This window comes from Thalassophryne amazonica, chromosome 7, assembly GCF_902500255.1.
Source record: "Thalassophryne amazonica chromosome 7, fThaAma1.1, whole genome shotgun sequence".
Taxonomy (NCBI): domain Eukaryota; kingdom Metazoa; phylum Chordata; class Actinopteri; order Batrachoidiformes; family Batrachoididae; genus Thalassophryne; species Thalassophryne amazonica.
The window spans coordinates 19,108,702-19,130,952 of NC_047109.1; the positions used below are offsets into that span (position 1 = coordinate 19,108,702).

General features: G+C 42.6%; 1 protein-coding gene across 2 annotated transcripts in view; it reads left to right on the plus strand.

Annotated features, from left to right (window-relative positions):
- dyrk1b (dual-specificity tyrosine-(Y)-phosphorylation regulated kinase 1B) overlaps positions 1–18,172 on the plus strand; it is a 229,835-nt gene extending 211,663 nt beyond the window's left edge. For both annotated transcript variants that reach the window (XM_034173932.1, XM_034173931.1), the window contains 2 exons: positions 5,673–5,776; positions 16,991–18,172. In XM_034173932.1, the coding sequence (XP_034029823.1) occupies positions 5,673–5,776; positions 16,991–17,497 (611 nt within the window). In that variant the 3' untranslated portion in view covers positions 17,498–18,172. The remainder of the gene's footprint in view (positions 1–5,672; positions 5,777–16,990) is intronic.
- Positions 18,173–22,251: the final 4,079 nt, after the last annotated feature.

Below are 22,251 nucleotides of genomic sequence, written 5' to 3' on the forward strand. Positions count from 1 at the left end.
TTCATTGTCAGGGAAATGGCTGAGCGATTGGAGCAGCGCTGAATCAAATTTTTCCAAAAACTGTGAGAGACAGCCAGGTGGAAACCATTCGGAAGATTCAGATGGCTTTCGGTGAGGATACTCTGGGCGTCACACAGATTAAGGAGCGTTACAACCGGATTAAAGACGGCCCACAGTGGCGGAGTGCGCTCCACGCTCCGAGCGGCCATCGACAGGCTGAAATGACCAGATCATTTCCAAAGTGAAGGCTGTGTTGATCTGGGACGTCGTCTGACTACCAGAGAAATTGCAGAAGAGTTGGACATCAGCACTTTTGTGGCACATTCCACTGTTACAGGAGAGTTTGTACACGGACGTGCTTTTTGTTGTGCACCATTGCGGCTCCGTCCCGATGCGCGAATTCCTCCGCATGTCTTTCATTACAAAATCTCCTGTAACAGTGGAATGTGCCGCAAAAGTGCTGATGTCCAACTCTTCTGCAGTTTCTCTGGTAGTCAGACGACGTCCCAGATCAACACAGCCTTCACTTTGGAAATGATCTGGTCATTTCAGCCTGTCGATGGCCGCTCGGAGCGTGGAGCGCACTCCGTCGCTGTGGGCCGTCTTTAATCCGGTTGTAACGCTCCTTAATCTGTATGATGCCCAGAGTATCCTCACCGAAAGCTGTCTGAATCTTCCGAATGGTTTCCACCTGGCTGTCTCTCACAGTTTCTGGAAAAATTTGATTCAGCGCTGCTCCAATCGCTCAGCCATTTCCCTGACAATGAAAATCCGACGAGGGGGGTGGACCAGTGCTCACTCAAAGCCTGCCCACAGGCGAATGACTCAACCGATAGGCATGAAAAAACTCACACATGCGCACGACGGTTCAAGCTTGGCTGATGCAAGCGCACATGATTCAAATACATATAGTTTTTTTTTTAAATAAACAGGTCGGATAGTTTTGTAACAGACCTCGTATAACCCCAGGTGATGAGCAGCAAATCAGGAACAGGTGTGCATGGAAAGCACCAGAACAAGGGTGTGGCCAGAGAGAGGGAAACACCCACCACCAAGAACCAAGAGGCAGACGAGAGAGAGAGAGAGAGAGACCCAAGCAGAAAAACCCAGCAAGAAAATAAACATGCAAAAACCAATGAAATATGAAAAATAACAAACAGACCAGAGAAAAGAAATAAAAACAGATAACCAAGCAAACTCAAATCCTGACACATGTGAATTCTTAGACTGTGATGAGGCCTGACGTGTAATGTCTTGATGCCCCACATGTGTTCAATCACTGTTGTCCAGCAGCCCACAATATGTGTCATGTGATTCATCTGCCCCTCTCCCTCACTCTCCAACTCAACTGTCTGCCAGCATCACGCGTCTCCTCAGAATGAACATTTCTTTTCCACACATAACGGACCCTCTGCACTGTGTGACTGGGTTTAGGAGGTTAGAAACTAGTGGTGTTTGTTTTTTCTACATTTCTCTTAAGATTATTGAGCCGTTTAGCGGAGGGGGAGGTTTCTGTCCTCCGTGAGTTTGACGCCTTCATTCCCATTTGACAGGTGGACCGTCCCAGTCAAACTCCTCACCTTACACTGTCCTCAGAGTAGGACACACCCAGCGGGACAGGCACGTCACACAACAGCTGCTCGGATCACCTCCCCACCTCACCAGCTGTGACCCCCCCAAAAAAATCATTTTTGCAGAGATAGGGTTTGCGATCAAGATTTCCTGCAGTAACTGATCTGTAAACTGCAATCCATAAACTACTTAAACTGAACAAATGTGTATGTGTGTGTGTGTGTGTGTGTGTATATATATATATATATATATATATATATATATATATATATATATATATATATAGAATAACCAGAATGGCAAAGGCTCACCCATTGATCAGCTCCAGGATGATCAAAGACCTGTAAGTGCTGTGACAGTTAGAAGACGCCTCTGTGAAGCTAATTTATTTGCAAAAATCCCCTGCAAAGTCCCTCCGTTAAATAAAAGACGTGCAGAAGAGGTTACAATTTGCCAAAGAACACATCAATTGGCCTAAAGAGAAATGGAGGAATATTTTGTGGACTGATGAGAGTAAAATTGTTCTTTTTTGGTCCAAGGGCCACAGACAGTTTGTGAGACGACCCCCAAACTCTGAATTCAAGCCACAGTTCACAGTGAAGACAGTGAAGCATGGTGGTGCAAGCATCATGATATGGGCATGTTTCTCCTACTATGGTGTTGGGCCTGTATATCGCATACCAGGTATCATGGATCAGTTTGGATATGTCAAAATACTTGAAGAGGTCATGTTGCCTTATGCTGAAGAGGACATGCCCTTGAAATGGGTGGTTTTATCTTTTCTGTTGTGTTTTGTTTCATCAGGTTCTTTTTATCTCTTTCTCTAAAATTGTAGCATTATTAGTTATTATGAGTTATTATTACTATTATTGTTGTTGCTATTGTGGCGTGCGAGCTGGAGGGGCTTCACAGTTAGTCACTCTTCTGCTTGACAAAAACTCAGGATCGTGAACTCTTCTTTGGAGAGGGACACAACTCTGTTTATTTCTCTCTTTTTTTTCCCACGCACTCGCGCACACTGCCTCCTGATGACGTCCGCCCCTTCCCTGGGCATGCTCTACCCACTCTTTAACTATTTCCAACTCTTACACTATTATTATTAATATATGAATAAAAAATAAATGAAAAAAAATACAATTTGGTGCTTTTACAACAACAAACGCTGAGCCATTAATTATACAGAAAACAAATGCACACAAACGTGCTGAGATGCGAACAGCTTAATGCTAACTTTAACATTGAAAACGCCATACACATGCTAATGTGTTAGTATCGGTCCCATTTTTAAGTTATAAAATACATCTATCAACTGTTTCAGAAGACCATAACAGGTCGGTTTAATATAAAAACGTAAATATTACTCACAGACATATGCTCTTTATGGTTTTAGCGGGGAAAAATTAAGATAAAGCGAAATAAAACAATGAATCAACAATGCAGTAGATTGAAGCACTGCTTCGAGCTGCGACTCACTGCTTCGATTTGTTCAAGGTTCAAAGCAAAGCCGCACTCCAGAAAAGTTTGTAATCAATGTAGAGAAATTGTCATTTTCCTGACAAACACCCCCAAAAACAATGGCCACTCTGAAGGACCATTAAGGAAATCGTTAAGCAAAAAGGTTATTGATGTCAGTAGATCGAATCATTTCCCTCGTTACCACTTAGGTAGCAAACTCATCGTAAGAAAATAAACACATGACATCCTGCTTTTGACTGAAGCTATGATATCCTGTAAAATAATAGTGAGATAGATTATTTGCAACAATAGGCATGTAAAGCTGAGTGAATTTGACTTTATATAGATGCAATGTGGAGAAGCTAACAGGAAAAAAAATATCTTTTGTCAGCGTTTGTCAATACATGGGCATGGCGTTCTCTGCATCCTGAAACTGTTGGTGGTCTTTCAACCCACAGATAATATTTTTGGGGGGATCGATTGTGGGATTAGTAGTGCAGCCATTATTCAAAATTAAACCTAGAAAAAGTAAAATTGTTGTTTCCATGTTCTGTGAGAGTACTGCAGCAGCTGCTGTCCCTTTGAAGGCAGCTCACAATATGAAGGGGATGTGGTAAAGCTGTTGAGAGCCTCAGCTCTGAAAAACTCCAAACCACAGAACATCATGCTGGTGGGTACCTGGAGCATCCTTTTCCTGAGCCAGTATGACCATCTTCCACTGCTGCTGGGGGAACGTGAAAGACTTCACATTGCAGTGGTGCAAAGACCTGGAAGTGGCAAGCTCTCATTACGTGGGTGCACCTACTTTTGGTCTGGTCACCTCAATAGTTCACTTACTAATGGAGTTGCAGTTGCCGCTCTTTCAAATGGTGTCAGATGTCACCCCATCAATAAGCATATTTTGAAGCTAAGACTTTCCCTGTGTCTGTTGTCTCACTCAATGCTCTGATGTAAGCAGTGTGTCAGTGAGCCAGGCCCTTTATTCACAGCTTCACGTTACCTCAGTGCACAGTACCCAAGGTTAAATCTGACCAGGCTTCAACATCAGAGGGTTTCTCAGGAATTTGAATACAATCTGGCTCTAGGATTTACAGACTTTGACAAACTGGGGATTTGAACTTTCAGACCTACTAATTTGCTAGGTATTATATTGGAGTTGCCGTTGTCCATAGGAAGATGTTTCATATGAGAGGACACAAGGAATATCATTCACAGGAGTTGCAATGAACAGCTTAATGGAAATTCTAGGGTGCACTGGGAGGTCAGAAAGCATACTAAGTATACACAAGGGACATTTGTTTGAGGAATCTGTGATTAGGTGACTCCCCATGTGCGGTCGAGTGACCCTTGGTATGCTTACTGAGGAATCATTTTCATCCAATGTTTATATGCAGACTGGATTGTTCTCTGGGTTGTCCTAAGAATTTGTGGGATCTCAAAGAAATTGCTGGAAGTCCTGGTCAACTTATACACAAGTACTGTGTATTCTGTGCAGAGTGGTGGCAGAAACTGAATTTTTCCCTGTGTAAATTGATACTCATCAGCAACATGTTCCAGGTAGGGTTCTGGAAAGCAGAGGCTTAAATGTATTTTGTTGGTGAGAAAAGCTTTACTGACCTTGACTTTGTAGACGATTGGATAATGGGTTTATGATTGCCCTGGATCAAGATTAAGATTCAGGCTTTCAATGACTTCCTAGACTCAACCATCTGAAGTATATCTGTATGCAGCAGAGGTGGGACAAAGTTACCAGCAAGTCACTCTCAAGTCATGAATCGGCAAGTCACAAGTCTCAAGTTGAGTCCCAAGTCAAGTCTCAAGTCATAATGACCACCAATTGGTGCAAGCTGACTTGAGACTTGAGTTGTGACTTGGGACTTGAGACTTGCCGATTCACGACTTGACAGTGACTTCGTCCCACCTCTGGTATGCAGTGAAAGTATTTAAATTGTAGAGGCATTCACTTATCTCAGCAGTGACATTCATGTATCTGAGTCTTTGCTCATTGAGATCCAGAGATACCTGGGAAGATCCTATGGAGTGATGAGTTTGCTTGACAGAGGTGTTTGGTGATACAAACAACTTTCTAGAAACATGAAGGTCCAAGTCTTTATGGTCCCTTTGCTTTTTCTCTTAACGTATGGTTGTGAAAGTTGGACTTTAACCAGTGACAAAGTGATGACTGATGACTTGGGCCAGGTCTCTTTGGAGGTTCTCTGGCTCCTGCCAAAATGACTTTGTATCAGATGAGTTACTTAGTGAGACTCAGATGAGGAGAATCACTGACATTGTGAGGGAACATCAGCTGTACATTTCTGGACATGTGGCATGTTTCTCTTTGCATGCTCCAACATGTAGGTACCTCAGTATTGAGGACCTCAGCAGTGTGGAGAAGGCCAAGGACACGTCCATGTTTTACTTAAGCTGCAGCAGACCGATGGTCACTGTACTGTGGAGAGGTGGGGATGGACCAGTTGTCTGTGTGTTTGTCATCCAGGACCCAGGGTCATTCAGTGGTGTGATGGATGTGATGATGCGTAGCACCAGTACACAGTGTCCAGGACCTGATCTGAACTAAAACAAGGCAAAGATGACAAATAATTTTTCTAATCAGCGTTGTGTTTATTTTGTGGTTTTATTTCCAGGTGGCTCCAGTGGCTCCTCTAATGACAACCGCAGCTACCGCTACAGTAACCGCTACTATAGTTCTGCTGTGACACATTCGGACTATGAGATGACCAGCCCGCAGGTACAACACATGCTCTTTCCAATCCATCTGTGACACGCGGTGCATGCTGGTACTTGTAAGTGTACACTGGCCGACATACAAAAAGTTGTGTGTGTGGTGTGAGAACCCTTTAAGAACACGCAGAGACAAATGTAATGCAAAACGTTTTCTTTCAGTCTGTTAGAACGCGCGCATTCATAAATAAGGTTTATGTTTTTATGAAACAGTGTTTTATGAAACATTCGAGCAGCCAGTGGTGGGCACAGCTAACCGAAAAGTTAACTTAGTGCTAAACCGACTTAAAATTTAGCGGAAGTTACTGCTAACCACTAACTTTTAGTATTGACCAGAGCTGGGGCAAAATCACTGTCAAGTTATTCTCAAGTCATCAATATGCAAGTCCCGAGTCAAGTCTCAAGTCAGCTTGCAAACAATTGGTGGTCATTATGACTTGAGACTTGCCGATTCATAACTTGAGAGTGACTTAATAGTGACTTCGTCCCACCTTTGGTATTGACACATCGGATTACACAGTTTAAGCGCCACAGGGGCTGCTGAGCAGAATCCCAAACACAAAATGAATGCATGAGAAAGAAAGAAATAAAAACCCAAACACTGTCATCATCTTGGTTAAAAGCAGTAAATCACAGTATTAAGCTACCTCCTTCCAGACTCTGGCTCTTAACCGTGGTAGAGAGACCTCTGGTTTATATGCTGAATACCAGCCGTGGCTCGTTGTAGCTGATAACTCGCTTTATCGATCCGGTTAACTCTGATGTGCGGGTGCCGACAGACTAGCGTGCATGGTGCAGCTTCTTGCTTGAACTTGGACTTTATTTTTCAAACTCAGCAACACAAACATTCCACAGCTTCAGGCCAGCAGATAGCTGTAACTTTTGAGTCGGGTAGACACTTAAAGGAGACCTGCATTGAAATAAATGTGGTCAGATTTCAGAAAGAAATAGCTGATATGTATTTATAAGACCCTTATGAATGCAGTAAAGTAAAACTGTAAGCCCAAATTTGTAATTCAGCGGAGAAATCTTCATTTAAAAATGACAAATTTGCAGCTAAAATTTAGCCCTCTGTGAAAACAGTTTGTACATCCAGATCATTTCCATGACGTCAGGGACAAGATGACGCGCTCCCGCCTTCAGTCCGATCCCGCATTCAAATTGATTTTATCTGTTAGTAATGTTACTGTTATACACATCCTGGTTTCAACATCCAAAAGTAAGCTGCAATGAATGTGAGATACAGCTCTGATACATGATACATACTCAGATCAGCGGCGACATCGACAGCGGGCGACGTTCTTCCCCCACGCCTCTCTCTCTCTGCCTCCGCTGCGCTTAACGAGTGCATGCGCTCGTTAAATTCCGCCGCGGGCCACTCACACCCCCGTGTCTGCTGTGCTGCCGCAGACACGGCTCTTTCTACTGAATGGTGCAGCCTTGGCACAAGTCCAGAGACTACGCTCGCCGTTTTAATGCGAAGCAGCCGGTGACACCTGTTGCTCACAAGGACAGACTTGCGGCAAAATCCGCAGCGCCGCACGTCTCGGTAATTGGAGCCGCAGAGCTCCGTGGCCGCTGAGAGAGGTTTATATCGTTTTAATGACTTGAATTCTTTGCGGGTCTCGCCTCTGTAGCCCGTGATGGTACACCGGAGGCGAAAGACAGTAGACTTTCAATGCAACACCACTCATTCAAACGGGCATATGAAAAAGTCCCCCAAAATAATTTTCAAGCGCAAATAAAAGAAATGTGTACTCACCAAGCGTACCCCAAGACAATATGAAATTTAAAAAAGTAGATCCTTCCAAGAAAAAGACATAAGACAAGAAAAAGGTGCAGATGAAACCTGATGTAAATCCACAAATTACAGTTGGTGCGCGCAATGCATGCTGGGAGAGGGTCTTCTCCGTGACGTCTCAGCAGCGTCCATGATGAGAGGGACAGTTTTGCGGAGGGCTAAATGTTAGCTGTAAATTTGTTATTTTTAAATGAAGATTTCTCCGTTGAATGACAGATCTGGGCTTGAAGATTTACTTTACTACATTCAGAAGGATCTTATGTGTAAATATAAGTCATTTTTTGGTCCAAAGATCTGACTGCATTTATTTCAATGCAGGTCTACTTTAAAACTGGCTGCTGCTGGCTGGACATGCGCTCCAAAACGCAGATGCTAAAAACACTCGCGCCGCTCCCGTTCTTAAAAACTTTTAAAAACCTGAACCATGCACACATTTCATTTCCCATAATGCAGAGTGTGCTTTATGCATTCATTACCCGCATGGCTAACCTCTTAAGGTGACAGGCTAAGCCTGTAACAATATTCCATATTTGTAAACTGTTAATGGCACTGCGGCTCACCCGTATTGCATTCACAAACACAAAACAAATGCATGAAAAATAAATAAATACAAAATACTGACTTTTGAATTGCTTACATACCGTTTTTGTCCACAGTGTAACCTCTTTCAGCTCTATGTTGCAACAACAGCAGTGTCTTCTCTTACCAGTGCTTGTGTACTTTAACCTGTGAACTGGAAGTATTAACTTGCTCTCTGTGTTCATAAACATGAATTAACATGGATTATTTTAGGATTCACAAATGTTTTTGACCATTAAATTTACTCTAGCGGAGCAGATATGTGGATGAATCGTGACTTTGACGATCAAAGCATAAAATTTGGCACAGTGTTTGAGCATACCCTAAAGATCAGTTTTGGCTATAGGGCCATCTTCCAAGATGGCCGCTACACGTTCAATTGCAATTTATTTTCATTTATATAGTGCCAAATCACAAAAAGGTTGCCTCAAGGCGCTTCACACAAGTAAGGTCTAACCTTACCAACCCCCAGAGCAACAGTGGTAAGGAAAAACTCCCCCTGAGGAAGAAACCTCAAGCAGACCAACCACAGACTCAAAAGGGTGACCTTCTGCTTGGGCCATGCTACAGACACAAATTACAAAACAATTCAAATGTCAAATTTATTCATTTATATAGCACCAGTTTGCGATGAGATCACCTCAAAGCTTTTCACATAAGCATAGCATAATAAAAACAGAAAAAACTGAATTAAAAATTTGAAATCACAATTCACAAAACAAACATACAGGAAATGTTCCTGGTGCACAGGACGGTTTCCGGAACAGATACCACACCCATCTCTGGATGGAGCCACACCATACACAGAGAGAATAAAAGCAGAATCAAGCATCAGAAAGACAAATGCAATGTAACTTGTCAGCATTAAGCAACAAGAAAAACAGAAGAAATACTAAGGTGTTCGCCGGCCACTAGCCCTAAGCTTCACTAAAAGACCCAGAATTTAGATGAGGCCGCGGCCTGCTCCGTTTCCTAATAAAATGAATTAAATTAAGAGTAAAAAGCATAGAAACATACTATGCCAGTATGCTAGCCATACGAAAGGGAAAATAAGTGCGTCTTAAGTCTGGACTTGAAAGTCTCGACAGAATCTGACTTTTATTGACGCCGGTAGATCATTCCACAGAACAGGGCACGATAAGAGAAAGTTCTGTGAGCCGCAGACTTTTTATTCACCGTAGGGACACTAAGTAGTCCTGCACCTTGAGAATGCAAAGCCTGGGCCGGTACGTAAGGTTTAATTAGGTCAGCTAGGTAGGGAGGTGCCAGTCGATGAACAATTTTATAGGTTAGTAGCAGAACCTTAAAATCTGAACTCACTGGGACAGGAAGCCAGTGAAGAGATGCCAAAATGGGTGTAATGTGGTCAAACCTTCTGTTTCATGTGTCAGAACTCTGGCAGCAGCATTTTTAACCAATTGGAGATCCCTAATGCTGGACTGCGGTAAACCTAGTAAACATAGTATCAAAAATTACCCCAAGGTCCCTCACTTTGTCATTGTGAAGTATGACACACAAGCCTAGGCTGAGCATTAACTGGTCAAATTGATGCTGATGTCTCACTGGACCAAGAACCATCATTTCAGTCTTATCAGAGTTTAAAAGTAGGAAGTTGCTAGACATCCAACTTCTCACTGATGCAAGGCAATCTTCTACGGATTTTATGTGGATGAAATTACCAGCAGTTATCGGCATGTATAACTGAGTATCATCAGCATAGTAGTGAAAGGTAACCACAAAGTGCTGCAGTATGAGCCCAAGGGGTGCTACATAAAGGGAGAAAAGCAGGGGGCCTAAGATGGACCCCTGTGAAACCCCAAATTTCATGTCACTAAGGTTAGAGGTAGTGTTATTGTAGAAAACACAGTGAGAATGACTGGTCAGGTATGACGTCAACCATGCAAGGGCACTCCCAGTAAGCCCAAAATGATTCTCCAGCTTATCAAGTAGAATATGATGATCTACAGTATCAAAACGCAGCACAGAGATCTAACAGCACCAGAACTGTAGTGGTGTCTGAATCCATTGCAAGTAGAAGATCATTCACCACAGTGAGAGCCGTCTCTGTGGAATAATATTTTCTAAAAGCAGACTGCAGTGGCTCAAAAAGATTATTCTCAGTAAAGTGGTCCACAAGCTGAATTTTAGAGCAAAATGATAGATTTGATATTGGCCTATAGTTTTTCAATACACTAGAGTCAAGATTAGATTTCGTAAGTAATGGTTTAGTCACTGCAAATTTGAAACATTTAGGAACAGATCCAGAAGTTTATTTGCTCAAAAACAACAAAGTATATCAGTTTGAACATTAAATATCTTGTCTTTGTGGTGTATTCAATTGAATATAGGTTGAAGAGGATTTTCATATCATATTCTGTTTTTATTTACATTTTACACAACGTCCCAACTTCATTGGAATTTGGGTTGTATCAAATTCACCAGATCTAGGTAATGCCTCATTAATGGCACCCACCTCAATACCAGAGTATAGTGGCTGGGTTAAGGCATGCTGGGATATGCTCAACCTAATGTCTTCTATTTTCTTCTCAAAGTAATCCAGGAAATCTTGTGCTGTAAAAGGCGAGTGAACTACAGGTGGTTGTCTATGAATAAGTGTTGCCACCGTATCAAACAAGAAATTTGTTTTTGTTGATCAAATCAGAGTAATAGATCCGCTTTGTAGCCAGTAGTGCATGCTTATAGTCTAAGATAGCATCACACCACGCAAGGTGAATACTTCTAATTTTGAACTACGCCATTTCCATTCTAGACCTCTAGCCTTATGCTTGAGGTCATGCAAGTAGTCATTGAACCAAGGTGACTGTGTTTTGGGGGGGCATGATTTAACAAAGGTGGCACAATCATGTCAAGTGTAGTTTTGAGCACTGAGTTTAAACTATCCACAAGACTGTCTACCGATTGGGCATTTTCCAAACGTGAAGCTAAGATATCAGGCAGTCTAGCTTCGAGTTCAGTCGTAGTTGAGGAGTTGATGTGTCGCCATAGTGATAAATAAGGTTGTTGTTCCACTAAACATGGCAGCGAAACTGTAAACCTCATAAGTGAGTGATCAGAGACCACCGAAGCAAGAGGCATGATGTCAATATTCGTGACGCCAATACCACGTGTGAGAACCAAATCCAGTATAGTCCTGAATGCATTGCTGAAATCCTAATGCATCCACAATTTCCATAAATGATCTGTAGAAGGGATCAGAGGGGTTATTTATATGAATGTTAGAGTTACCAATAATCAGAATGTTATCTGCACTCAGATAAGTTAGAGATGAACGCACCAAATTCATCTAAGAGTTCAGAGTATGGGCTAGGAGGCCTATATACAGTGACAAAGTAATACGGCTGATTTTTATTCTTCTGACCTTGGCAATACGTAGCATCTTGGGCAGAGCGGAGAATCAGATGCTCAAATGAGTTATATTTGTGACCCCCTACAGCTAATAAGCTAAACCTTGATTTATAAATAAGAGCAACACCCCTGCCTTGCTTCGCATCATGGGGACATGACTAAATGTATATGCTGGTGGGCAAGCCTCATTTAAGTGGAGGACAGCTTTAGGTTTAAGCCAGGTTTCACATAACCCAGTCATATCTAAGTGATGATCAATAATTAGATCATTAATCGACAATGATTTTGAGGATAGTGATCTTATGTTAATGAGACCCAGACTAAGGATCTCTATGGGGTTGACAGTTGGACTGTTTGGGTTTAGGGGTAGTTCCAGAGTAGCATATATAAGATACCTGGAAGTAGGTTTAGGTTTGAGACATTCCACGCGAATTGTAGGTAGCTGCCACGAAATCTTTGATATTGCTGGAACAGCCAACAGGCCATCCTCAATTTCTTCATCATCCAATGTATTAATGGGTATTACTTTTGCGATGCATATCCCTCTATGCTTTTATGGACACGTCTATGGAAGCAGGCCACAGTCTCAACTTGTTGAATTTTCCTCCTTGATAGATAAACTGCACTATCACCATAGTGGATTTTCCGCACTGATTTCCCCACTAAGCTAATGGATTCCACACCCACCTTTGTCATAAACCTTGCAGGGTCTCTAATCACCTGCTCTGTGGCTTGCTGTAAAATCCTGATGTTACCTTCCCTGTATCTATGTTCGCAGACAAGATGGCGGTGCCTTCCCCAGTAGGGTGAAGGCCATCCTGCATCACCAAGCCACGGCAGCCCCAGAACGAAGGCCGGTTATCAATAAAACTAAAGCCTTGCTGTCTACAAAATTGTGCCTGTCACCTATTCAACAATGTCATCCTGCTAAATGCCTCATCATTACCCCGGGAGGGGAGAGGACCAGAGACTATTAATCGACGCAACACATCTTTCTGGCAAGGTCACAAGTCCTCTCTATGTCCGTTTTCGCGACCTCTGAGTGCTTCATCCTGACATCATTGGCACTGACGTGAATAACTATGTGACTGTATCTCATGTCATGTTCCTTAGTCTGTCTACCCTTCTGCACTGTCAGCACCCTAAGATGGGAAGCAGTGTCGGGAGCACTGGCCCCAGGAATACATTTAATGTCAGCTGGCGTCTGTAACCTGACTTTGCAGATGGTAGAATCCCCTATCACTAAAGCCCAGTGTTTCGGCCTGGAGATAGGAGTCGAAGTCAACCATGGGCTCAAAGAACTCACATCAGGCATATCCAAGGGGGAGAACTGATTCACAGTTCGCAGTGGCGAGTGTGTACCACAACCTGGCACCAAGCCCTACGTGGCTTCCTCCACCTAACCACAGTCCGAAAATCATGCTCCACAGCCGGCGTTTCTAGGCTGATGCTAATGGGCACACTAGCGGACCCAACACTAACCTCATCTGGAGTGCCCATAACATCTATCTCCACTGAGCTGAGAAGCTGTAATAACTTACAGACACGGCTCTCTTAAAGAGCCACCCTATTCCAGCATCACGCAGGATTTACGTAAAGTGTAAAATAGTGTCCTTTGTGCACCAGAATATTCAAGAGTATAGCCAAGCAGGCACAAGCTAACCACTCCTAAGATTCACATAGGAGTAGATTAATGACCTAAAAGTTACACTGAAAAAGTAACAAAAGTATTAGACTGATAGCAACAGTAGTTTAAAAAACCTCCTAATAAGAGTAAACTACTCCTAAGATTAACACAAGATTAATGTAATCAACTAAAATTCACATCGGTTAGACTGGAAAACTGGCAGAAGTATTAAAGAAACCGGGGGCGGGGGGGGGGGTGTCGACCTAGCTAAAGAAAGGTAACCGCTTGCGAAAAATCCTAGCCACTGCTAAGATTTACACAGGAGTAAAATAATGACCTAAAAGTCACAGCAATTACACTAAAAAATCTAACAGAAGTATTAGACTGGTAAAAACAGTAATAAAGTAACTACAGGGGATCGACCTAGCTAAGCAAGCTAACCGCTAGCAAAAGCTAGCGGTTAGCGAAAGCTAACTGCTAGCGATTCACAAGAGGACTGTAGTTAAATAAAATTCATGGTAGATACACTTCAAAACCCCCAAAAAGTGTTAAACATAAATAAAATAAATATATACAATTTGTAGCTCAGGCTCTAGACCACCAAGGGTCTTGATCCCGGTGCCTAATCCTACATTTTTAAGGATGAGGAATGCAGTAGTACTATTTATATCCCCAAACGATGAGTCAGGGAGGGATATTATGGTTTTTGTGGACTGCCACCTTGTCCGCCACTGCAGAGTTTTCACATTAATGCATTAACTCCAAGAGCTTTCATCTGATTCTTTTAAAATGATCTGGAAACATTCATGACCCCCTGAGGAGGAAGTCTGTTGATTTTGGTGATCGTAGGACCTTCCCTGTCGTGCCACCATTAGGTCAGATGTTTGAATTAGGATTAGTGTATCTTTGAAAGCTTTAATCTAAATCAGTGAAATCTAATGGGGTGTTTTTGTTTGTTTGTTTTGTTTGTTTTTGATGACAACAAATAAAGAGGTCACATAGTTACAGTGAATGCTGAAATGCAACGCTAGTTCTGAAAACACAACTGCAGTGGCGTAGTGACAACAAAAAAGAGGTCACAGTTATAGTTAAATGCAGCATTAGTTCTGAAAACACAAGCCCCTACAGTGGCAAAGCGCAGTGCTCTTAAGCTCTGCCTAGAAACATTTGAACTTTCCACTGCATCCCTTCTTGCATTCACAGCAGAAGAGTTCACGACAGCTATGGTGTTGTATCCTGCTCCATCTCTGCCACGTGTTGAATTACCTAGACATTTCATTATCTCATCTCTATCTTCCTGACACAGAACACATTTATTCCAGTCTGTGGTCAGGCACTGTGTATCTGACATTCCAGGCTCAGTAGGGTCCACTAATTTGAATAGTTTGGCCATTGTCTCACAATTCACTGTGCTGCTTAAAGAACAGTATGTACTAGCTCTAGCACCACCATCACAAAATGATTCAAATTTTTGTGATTTGGGTTTTTTTTGTTATCTCACTATTACTAACCCTACCCATCCCCCTAACCATAACCATAACCTCACCCTACTCCTTCCCCTAACCCTAACCATATCATGGCTGTGTGCAGCCATCACAGAATGTGTTAGAATAAATTTGTGCTCCCATTCCGAAAATTTTGCACTTTTTGTGACAGTATCACAAACCAATAGATTAACATATATTTTCTGATGCTGAATCACGACATGCCATGAGATATGGTCGAGGTAGGAAAGAGTACAGTTAATTGCATCAGGCCAGTCAAGGTCAGCTGAAAGCATGCAAATGTACATACAGATTAGTCCCAAAAATTGAGATTGGCATCGGACCCAAACCTACTGAATACCGATGTTTTGACCAATGAAATAACATTTTCAAATCAGTTTGAAATATGCTGCATATGTACTCACAGCCCCTTCATAAATGCTTGCTACTCACCTAGATTGCTGATGTTAGCCAAATATGTTAGCTAGCTAGCTTGCACCACCTATTTAAAGCATAGGTACTTTAATTTAAACATTCATTAATTTATCAGTGTCAAATTAATCAATCAGTCTCAATTTAATTAATCAATCTCGGGTCTGAAAGTCTGAATTCTACGATACAATTGACCAAGGGTTTCTTTCTGAACACAAAATGAACCACAGCAGAAATATTTACATTTTATTTACAATTATACAAGAAATGAACGGCATTTTGAGTGGACAGTGATTAAATAAGTTCATTTATGGACACAATTTGCTTACTCATGAGACGCTGAAAGAAAGAGAGATAAAACTTAAAGACTTTAAGTAAATAAATCTGATTAGAATTTAGTGATGAAATTTGGAGCCAGTTATTTTTAAGAAGATTATTAAACAAACATATGAATATGTTTAAAAAGAAGCCACTTTGCATCCATTAACAACGAAACCCTTTTTCTGGCACCTTTAACTGGGTCACTTAGCTGATCCATTGAAGAGGTGGTTCGGACAACCCGTCCAGCCATCGTTGATGTGTTAGTCTGTTTGCAGCGTACTCACTTGGGTCAGGGGTTAACTCAGTGGTCTCCCCGGGTGATCCCAAAGGCTTTGTGTCGGCTGGTTTTACCAACAGGATAGCTGCTTGCAGTCAGGTCATCAGCTTGCTGGACCCCAAAGGTGGAAGGCATTTGTTGAAAATGGTTTCTGGTAGCTTTTAAAAAGTTTGTTGGAGCCAGAATAAAAGTCTTTGTGAATTTAGGAAAAAGGTAAAAACTTTAAGAGCAGCGTACAATTACCAAAAAGGAAAGTCACTTTTCGGTAAATTCGCTATAATTTTGAAAAGTTCAGATCGGAAGTTCTCTTACAAATTCGAAAGACTTGACGAACCTTAAAAGTGTCAAGCTATTACTTTGTTAAATTATCAGAGAATAGCAGCGAATGAATACCACGTGGTAGCTTAGCTTAGCATGGGGCCTTGTTGACCCAAAAATAAAATTAAGCGTTTTAAGAAAAGAGAGAAAAAAGGAGTTGCAGCAGAGGCTTGCAGGAGAGTTTCAAGAGAGAGAGAGAAACTCTGTTTTTAAATGTTATTAATAGTCAAACACATCCTTTGGATAAACAGAATACTTCATCAACATATTGATAATGCAGAAAGATCACATTTAAACACACATCAGTTACAAGGAACACATGTCAATAAAATGGAATGATGATATGCAAAGCATTTTGTTTGATTAATCAATACAAACAACATTAGAAGTTTTTATATATGAATAAAAGAATACTGATGCATTTTTTTATTTTAAGCAAAGGTCTTTTCCTTTACTTAGACCTAAAGATAATAGCTGGTTGTCAAGGCCCAAAGTTTTATGGCCACATCTTTTCAGGGGAGAGATCCTCTTGCAGTGTCTGGAGACGTTCTGGCCTTGGTGTGAAGCCGTAAGAGGTGGATTTTCCTGGCCTGGAGAAGCTCAGATTCTGACGTGAAGCAATTATAATGTCATGTAATTCATAGTGACCAAAATTTAACCCATAAACAAGCAAGGGCTCCTTTGAAGAACTCTGAGTTACAGGCCTGTTGTGCTGTGGGCCACAGTGTGGGGACCCACGGGGGATGTCTCCAGCTTATCTCCAGATGTCTAAAGAATTTCAGAGTTAAGAGTGAAACAGTTTCTGTCCTCAGTTCAAAACCTCAGCTTTTTGTTGAGACAGCCTTAATGTATTTATTTAATTACGGTGAAGTGAGGCCATGCGCTACATAGGTTTTATACTACAAAATAGGTTTTGGTCACATAGTCACTATCTACATTTGATCCAGCTCCACTCCAAGGTGAGTCTGTGTATTTTGTAGGGTGGATATGTCTAACCTCTGATCTTTCTGACCTAGGCTCCTTCCCAGCAGATGAGAATGTGGCCAAGTAGTGAAGGTGGGGGTCAGGACCCAACATACACCCACTTGCTGCTCCACAAGCCAGCAGCATCCCAGCAACACCAACGCCACTTCCTGGACCCACCTCACCACCCCCATGCTGTTTATGCTCACCATGGAAATGGTGGGCGTGGCCTACGGCAGGTTGGACAGACAGGTGTCTCTGGAGGGGGTGGCCAACAGGGTTCATCTCCACAGATGAGTGACAGCATGGATGTGGGTGTGTCTCTAGGACTACACCACTTGGGGACAGTGTCTTCCATGGAGGCCTCTCAATTTGGGTCTGCCTCGCTGCCCCTTGCTCTGCCAGTTGGACTGTCTGCCTTCCGGACTCGGATGGCCCCCAGCGCCCAGGGGACACAAGCCCCACCCCCTGAGGACTACTATCCTGCCTCCAACAACAGTAACCCAGCTGTGGCGGGCCGAGGGAGGCCGGACTCAGACGAGGGGCCGGCTAAATCTTGATAAAACCTAAAACAAGCCCTAAAGCCATACGACTTCAGCTCCCACGGACATGGAGCCAGATTCAGAGACAACTCGGTTAACTTTGTGCTGATGGAGACATTAGTTTTGCATCAGAGGAGGAGGAGGAACCAGGAGGACACTGGGAATTTTATTTATTTTTTATGCAACTGTCACTGGAAAGATGATTGTGTCATGTTTTTATGAACCCTGTTCATATTTGAGTTTTCTGTGCTTTGATGAGTCGTGTGTTCTACTTGATTGTTGTTGAAGTGGGAGAGGAGGAGGAGCCTTTTCATCACCACAGAAACTTTGAAGTGTCTCGGCAGCATGTCTTCATTTTCACGTTCTCACAACAACAGTCTTAAAACACACATGGAGGCAGAGTCACAGACTGCAGGAGAGACAGAGACACACTGACAGAGACAAAGACACTGACAGAGACGAAGATACAAAGACAAAGATACACTGACAAACAAAGATACAAAGATAAAGACACACTAACAGAGACAAAGATACACTGACAAACAAAGATACAAAGATAAAGACACACTAACAGAGACAAAGACACACTGATAGACAAAGATACACTGACAAAGATACAAAGATAAAGACACACTAACAGACACTGACAGAGGCAAAGACACTGACAAACAAAGATAAAGACACACTAACAGACAAAGACACACTGACAAGATACACTGACAGACAAAGATACAAAGATAAAGACACACAGACACTGACAGAGGCAAAGACACTGACAAACAAAGATACAAAGATAAAGACACACTAACAGACAAAGACACACTGACAGACAAAGATACAAAGATAAAGACACACTAACAGACACACTGACAGAGGCAAAGACACACTGACAAACAAAGATACAAAGATAAAGACACACTAACACACACAGACAGAGGCAAAGACACACTGACAAAGATAAAGACACTAACAGACAAACACACACTAACAGAGACAAAGATACACTGACATACAAAGATAAAGACACACTGACAGAGGCAAAGACACACTGACAAACAGATACAAAGATAAAGACACACTGACAGAGGCAGACACACTGACAAACAGATACAAAGATAAAGACACACTAACAGACAAAGATACACTGACAAAGATACAAAGATAAAGACACACTAACAGACACACTGACAGAGGCAAAGACACACTGATAAACAAAGATACAAAGATAAAGCCACACTAACAGACACACTGACAGACAAAGACACACTGACAAAGATAAAGACACTAACAGACAAAGACACACTGACAGAGACAGACACACTGACAAAGATACAAAGATAAAGACACAATGGCAGAGACAAAGACACACTGATAGACACAGACACTGACAGACTAAGGTACAAAGACACACTGACACAGTCAAAGACACACTAACAGAGACAGACACACTGACAAACAAAGATACAAAGATAAAGACACAATGGCAGAGACAAAGACACACTGATAGACAAAGACACACTGACTACTTTTACATGCAGCCAATAACCCTTTCATCAATCAATCAATCAATCAATTTTTTTTTTATATAGCGCCAAATCACAACAAACAGTTGCCCCAAGGCGCTTTATATTGTAAGGCAAGGCCATACAATAATTATGTAAAACCCCAACGGTCAAAACGACCCCCTGTGAGCAAGCACTTGGCTACAGTGGGAAGGAAAAACTCCCTTTTAACAGGAAGTAACCTCCAGCAGAACCAGGCTCAGGGAGGGGCAGTCTTCTGCTGGGACTGGTTGGGGCTGAGGGAGAGAACCAGGAAAAAGACATGCTGTGGAGGGGAGCAGAGATCAATCACTAATGATTAAATGCAGAGTGGTGCATACAGAGCAAAAAGAGAAAGAAACAGTGCATCATGGGAACCCCCCAGCAGTCTACGTCTATAGCAGCATAACTAAGGGATGGTTCAGGGTCACCTGATCCAGCCCTAACTATAAGCTTTAGCAAAAAGGAAAGTTTTAAGCCTAATCTTAAAAGTAGAGAGGGTGTCTGTCTCCCTGATCTGAATTGGGAGCTGGTTCCACAGGAGAGGAGCCTGAAAGCTGAAGGCTCTGCCTCCCGTTTTACTCTTACAAACCCTAGGAACTACAAGTAAGCCTGCAGTCTGAGAGTGAAGCGCTCTATTGGGGTGATATGGTACTACGAGGTCCCTAAGATAAGATGGGACCTGATTATTAAAAACCTTATAAGTAAGAAGAAGAATTTTAAATTCTATTCTAGAATTAACAGGAAGCCAATGAAGAGAGGCCAATATGGGTGAGATATGCTCTCTCCTTTCATAACCGGAATATTAGCAATAACCCGGTTGCGCACGGCCATGTAAACACCAGTAAAAACCCGAATATGCTCATATTCTGGATTTTAAAAACCCCAATTAAGACCTCTGGGTTACTCCTTTTCTAACGCGAATATCAGGTCATATAAACGCTCATCGGAATACCCATAGAAAGGAACATTATTTTGTGTTCTGCGCATGTCCTATCCGCACGGAATCTTGGTCTTTTGAGTATGGAAACTACTTGTATGCGACACACGCAACCCACCGGACACCACAGAAGAAGTTGTAAACAGCGCATTGTGTTCTGCATCCTTATCAGGCGGGCCGGTCGCGGCACCGGTCGGCATCACCATGATTGCTCTCACTGCCTCCGATGCGCTTACTGAGTCTGCTGGCTCGGTAAAAGCCACAGCGGGCCACTCACCCCCCCCCGCTGTGCGGAGCTGCGCCAACTCTGGCATCAGGTCCAGAGACTACACTCACTGTTTTGATGCGGAGTGCTCCGCCAGCCCGCAAGGATAGATTTCTTGCGGAAAAATCCACAGCACCTCAGGGTCTCGGTATACCGCAGCCGCAGAGCTCCGTGGCCATGACTTGGATTCTTTGCCGGTCCCGCATCTGTACCCTCGGAGGCAGTGAGTGAAGGGAGAGCACGTGTTTGTGTTCTACGTGTGTCTGTGATAATCTTCTCACCCAGACAAAAAAGAGTGTGTTTACACAGGAGAGAAAAGTGAGAAAATGTTAATGCCTGTTTGAGAAAAGTGTATAAAGTGTGTAGTGAGGGGTTTTACAGCCTTAAAACATCTATAATAATTGTAAAAACTAACGCTGACTGCTTCGCGGATTTCGCCTATTGCGGGTTATTTTTAGAACGTAACTCCCATGATAAACGAGGGACCACTGTACTTCATTAGTATCGTGAAAGACATGAATATAATGTCTTTTATTGATGGTAGAAAGTACTGAGATAGCGACATTTACAAGAAGGTGGGCGAAAAGTTACGCGAAGCAGGATTTGCACGAACGCCAGACTAAATCAAGCACCGGTGGAAGATGTGCGTCACTGTTTAGATGGGGATATTCCAAATGATACCAGTGACCATGTATACAGGAGTAACTCTTTCTGCTTAAGCATGTAAACGGGTTATTCCTAATGATTCACAAACTGGAATATTGACCTTAACCCAAATATTAACGGCATGTAAACGTAGTCACTGACAGACAAAGATACAAAGATAAAGACACACTGACAGACAAAGATAAAGACACACTGACAGACAAAGATACAAAGACAAAGACACAGTGATAGACAAAGATACAAAGACACACTGACAGAGACAAAGACACACTGACAGACAAAGATACAAAGATAAAGACACACTGAGACAAAGACACACTGAGAGAAACAAAGATACAAAGACACACTGACAGAGACAAAGACAAAGATACAAAGACACACTGACAGAGACAAAGATACAAAGACACACAGAGACAAAGATACAAAGACACACTGACAGACAAAGACACAATGACAGAGAAACCAATGCACAGAGACTGAAAAATAGATGCAGAGACACTGAGAGACTCAGTGTTGGAGACAGGTAGAGAGAAGCAGACAGACAGCAACAGAGACAGACAAGATGTGCAGAGACATATACAGAAGCACAGAGACAGACAGAAGCACAGACACTGCCTCTCATTAAAGTGGGGACAGGTGACAGGAGGCGGAGCAAAGGTGACAGGCCACTGAAGCTTTCCTGCCAATAACACAAAGCTCCTCCTCCTCCTCTTTGACCTGCTCCTGCTCCTCCTGTTCCTCCTCTCAGCAGCTCCTCCTCTCTGTGCTGCTATTCACCGTGACGTCTGGTCCAGACTGCTGCTAAAGATTCAACAGTTCAATAAAGAAATCGAGTTTTAAAACTTTTTAACCCTTCTGCTGAGGAGAACGTGGATAAAGTAAGAACAACTGCATCTCAATGTATTTATTACTATTTAATATGAAAAAACAACGTGAAAGTCGCCCTTTTTCCTGCTCTTTGTTTGGTTGCCTTCTTTCTGCAGGTGAACTCTGATTGGCTGTTGTAACAGTGACACTGGAGCATCACTGGTTGTGGGGCGGGATGGAGGGGAGGGACGGGTCAACAGAAGTTGGATATATAATATGAATAAAGAGTATACTTTTGCACACCAAAGTGAGACAAACTGTCCTCTGATTTTCTGTTTGATTTCAAACATTCTGGACAGTTGTTTTGAAAGTCTGATGTTCCCACAAAGGAGAACCCCGAAGCAGCAAACAAAGAAAGTGCATGGCGTAAAACGCTTACTTCACATCACCCAGTTGAGGCTCAGGGAATTGGCTGACAACTCTGACAACAATCAACTGACAGGGGCGGCAGCAGCTGCTGGAAGGCGGGGAGGGTCCTGACCATGACCGCAGA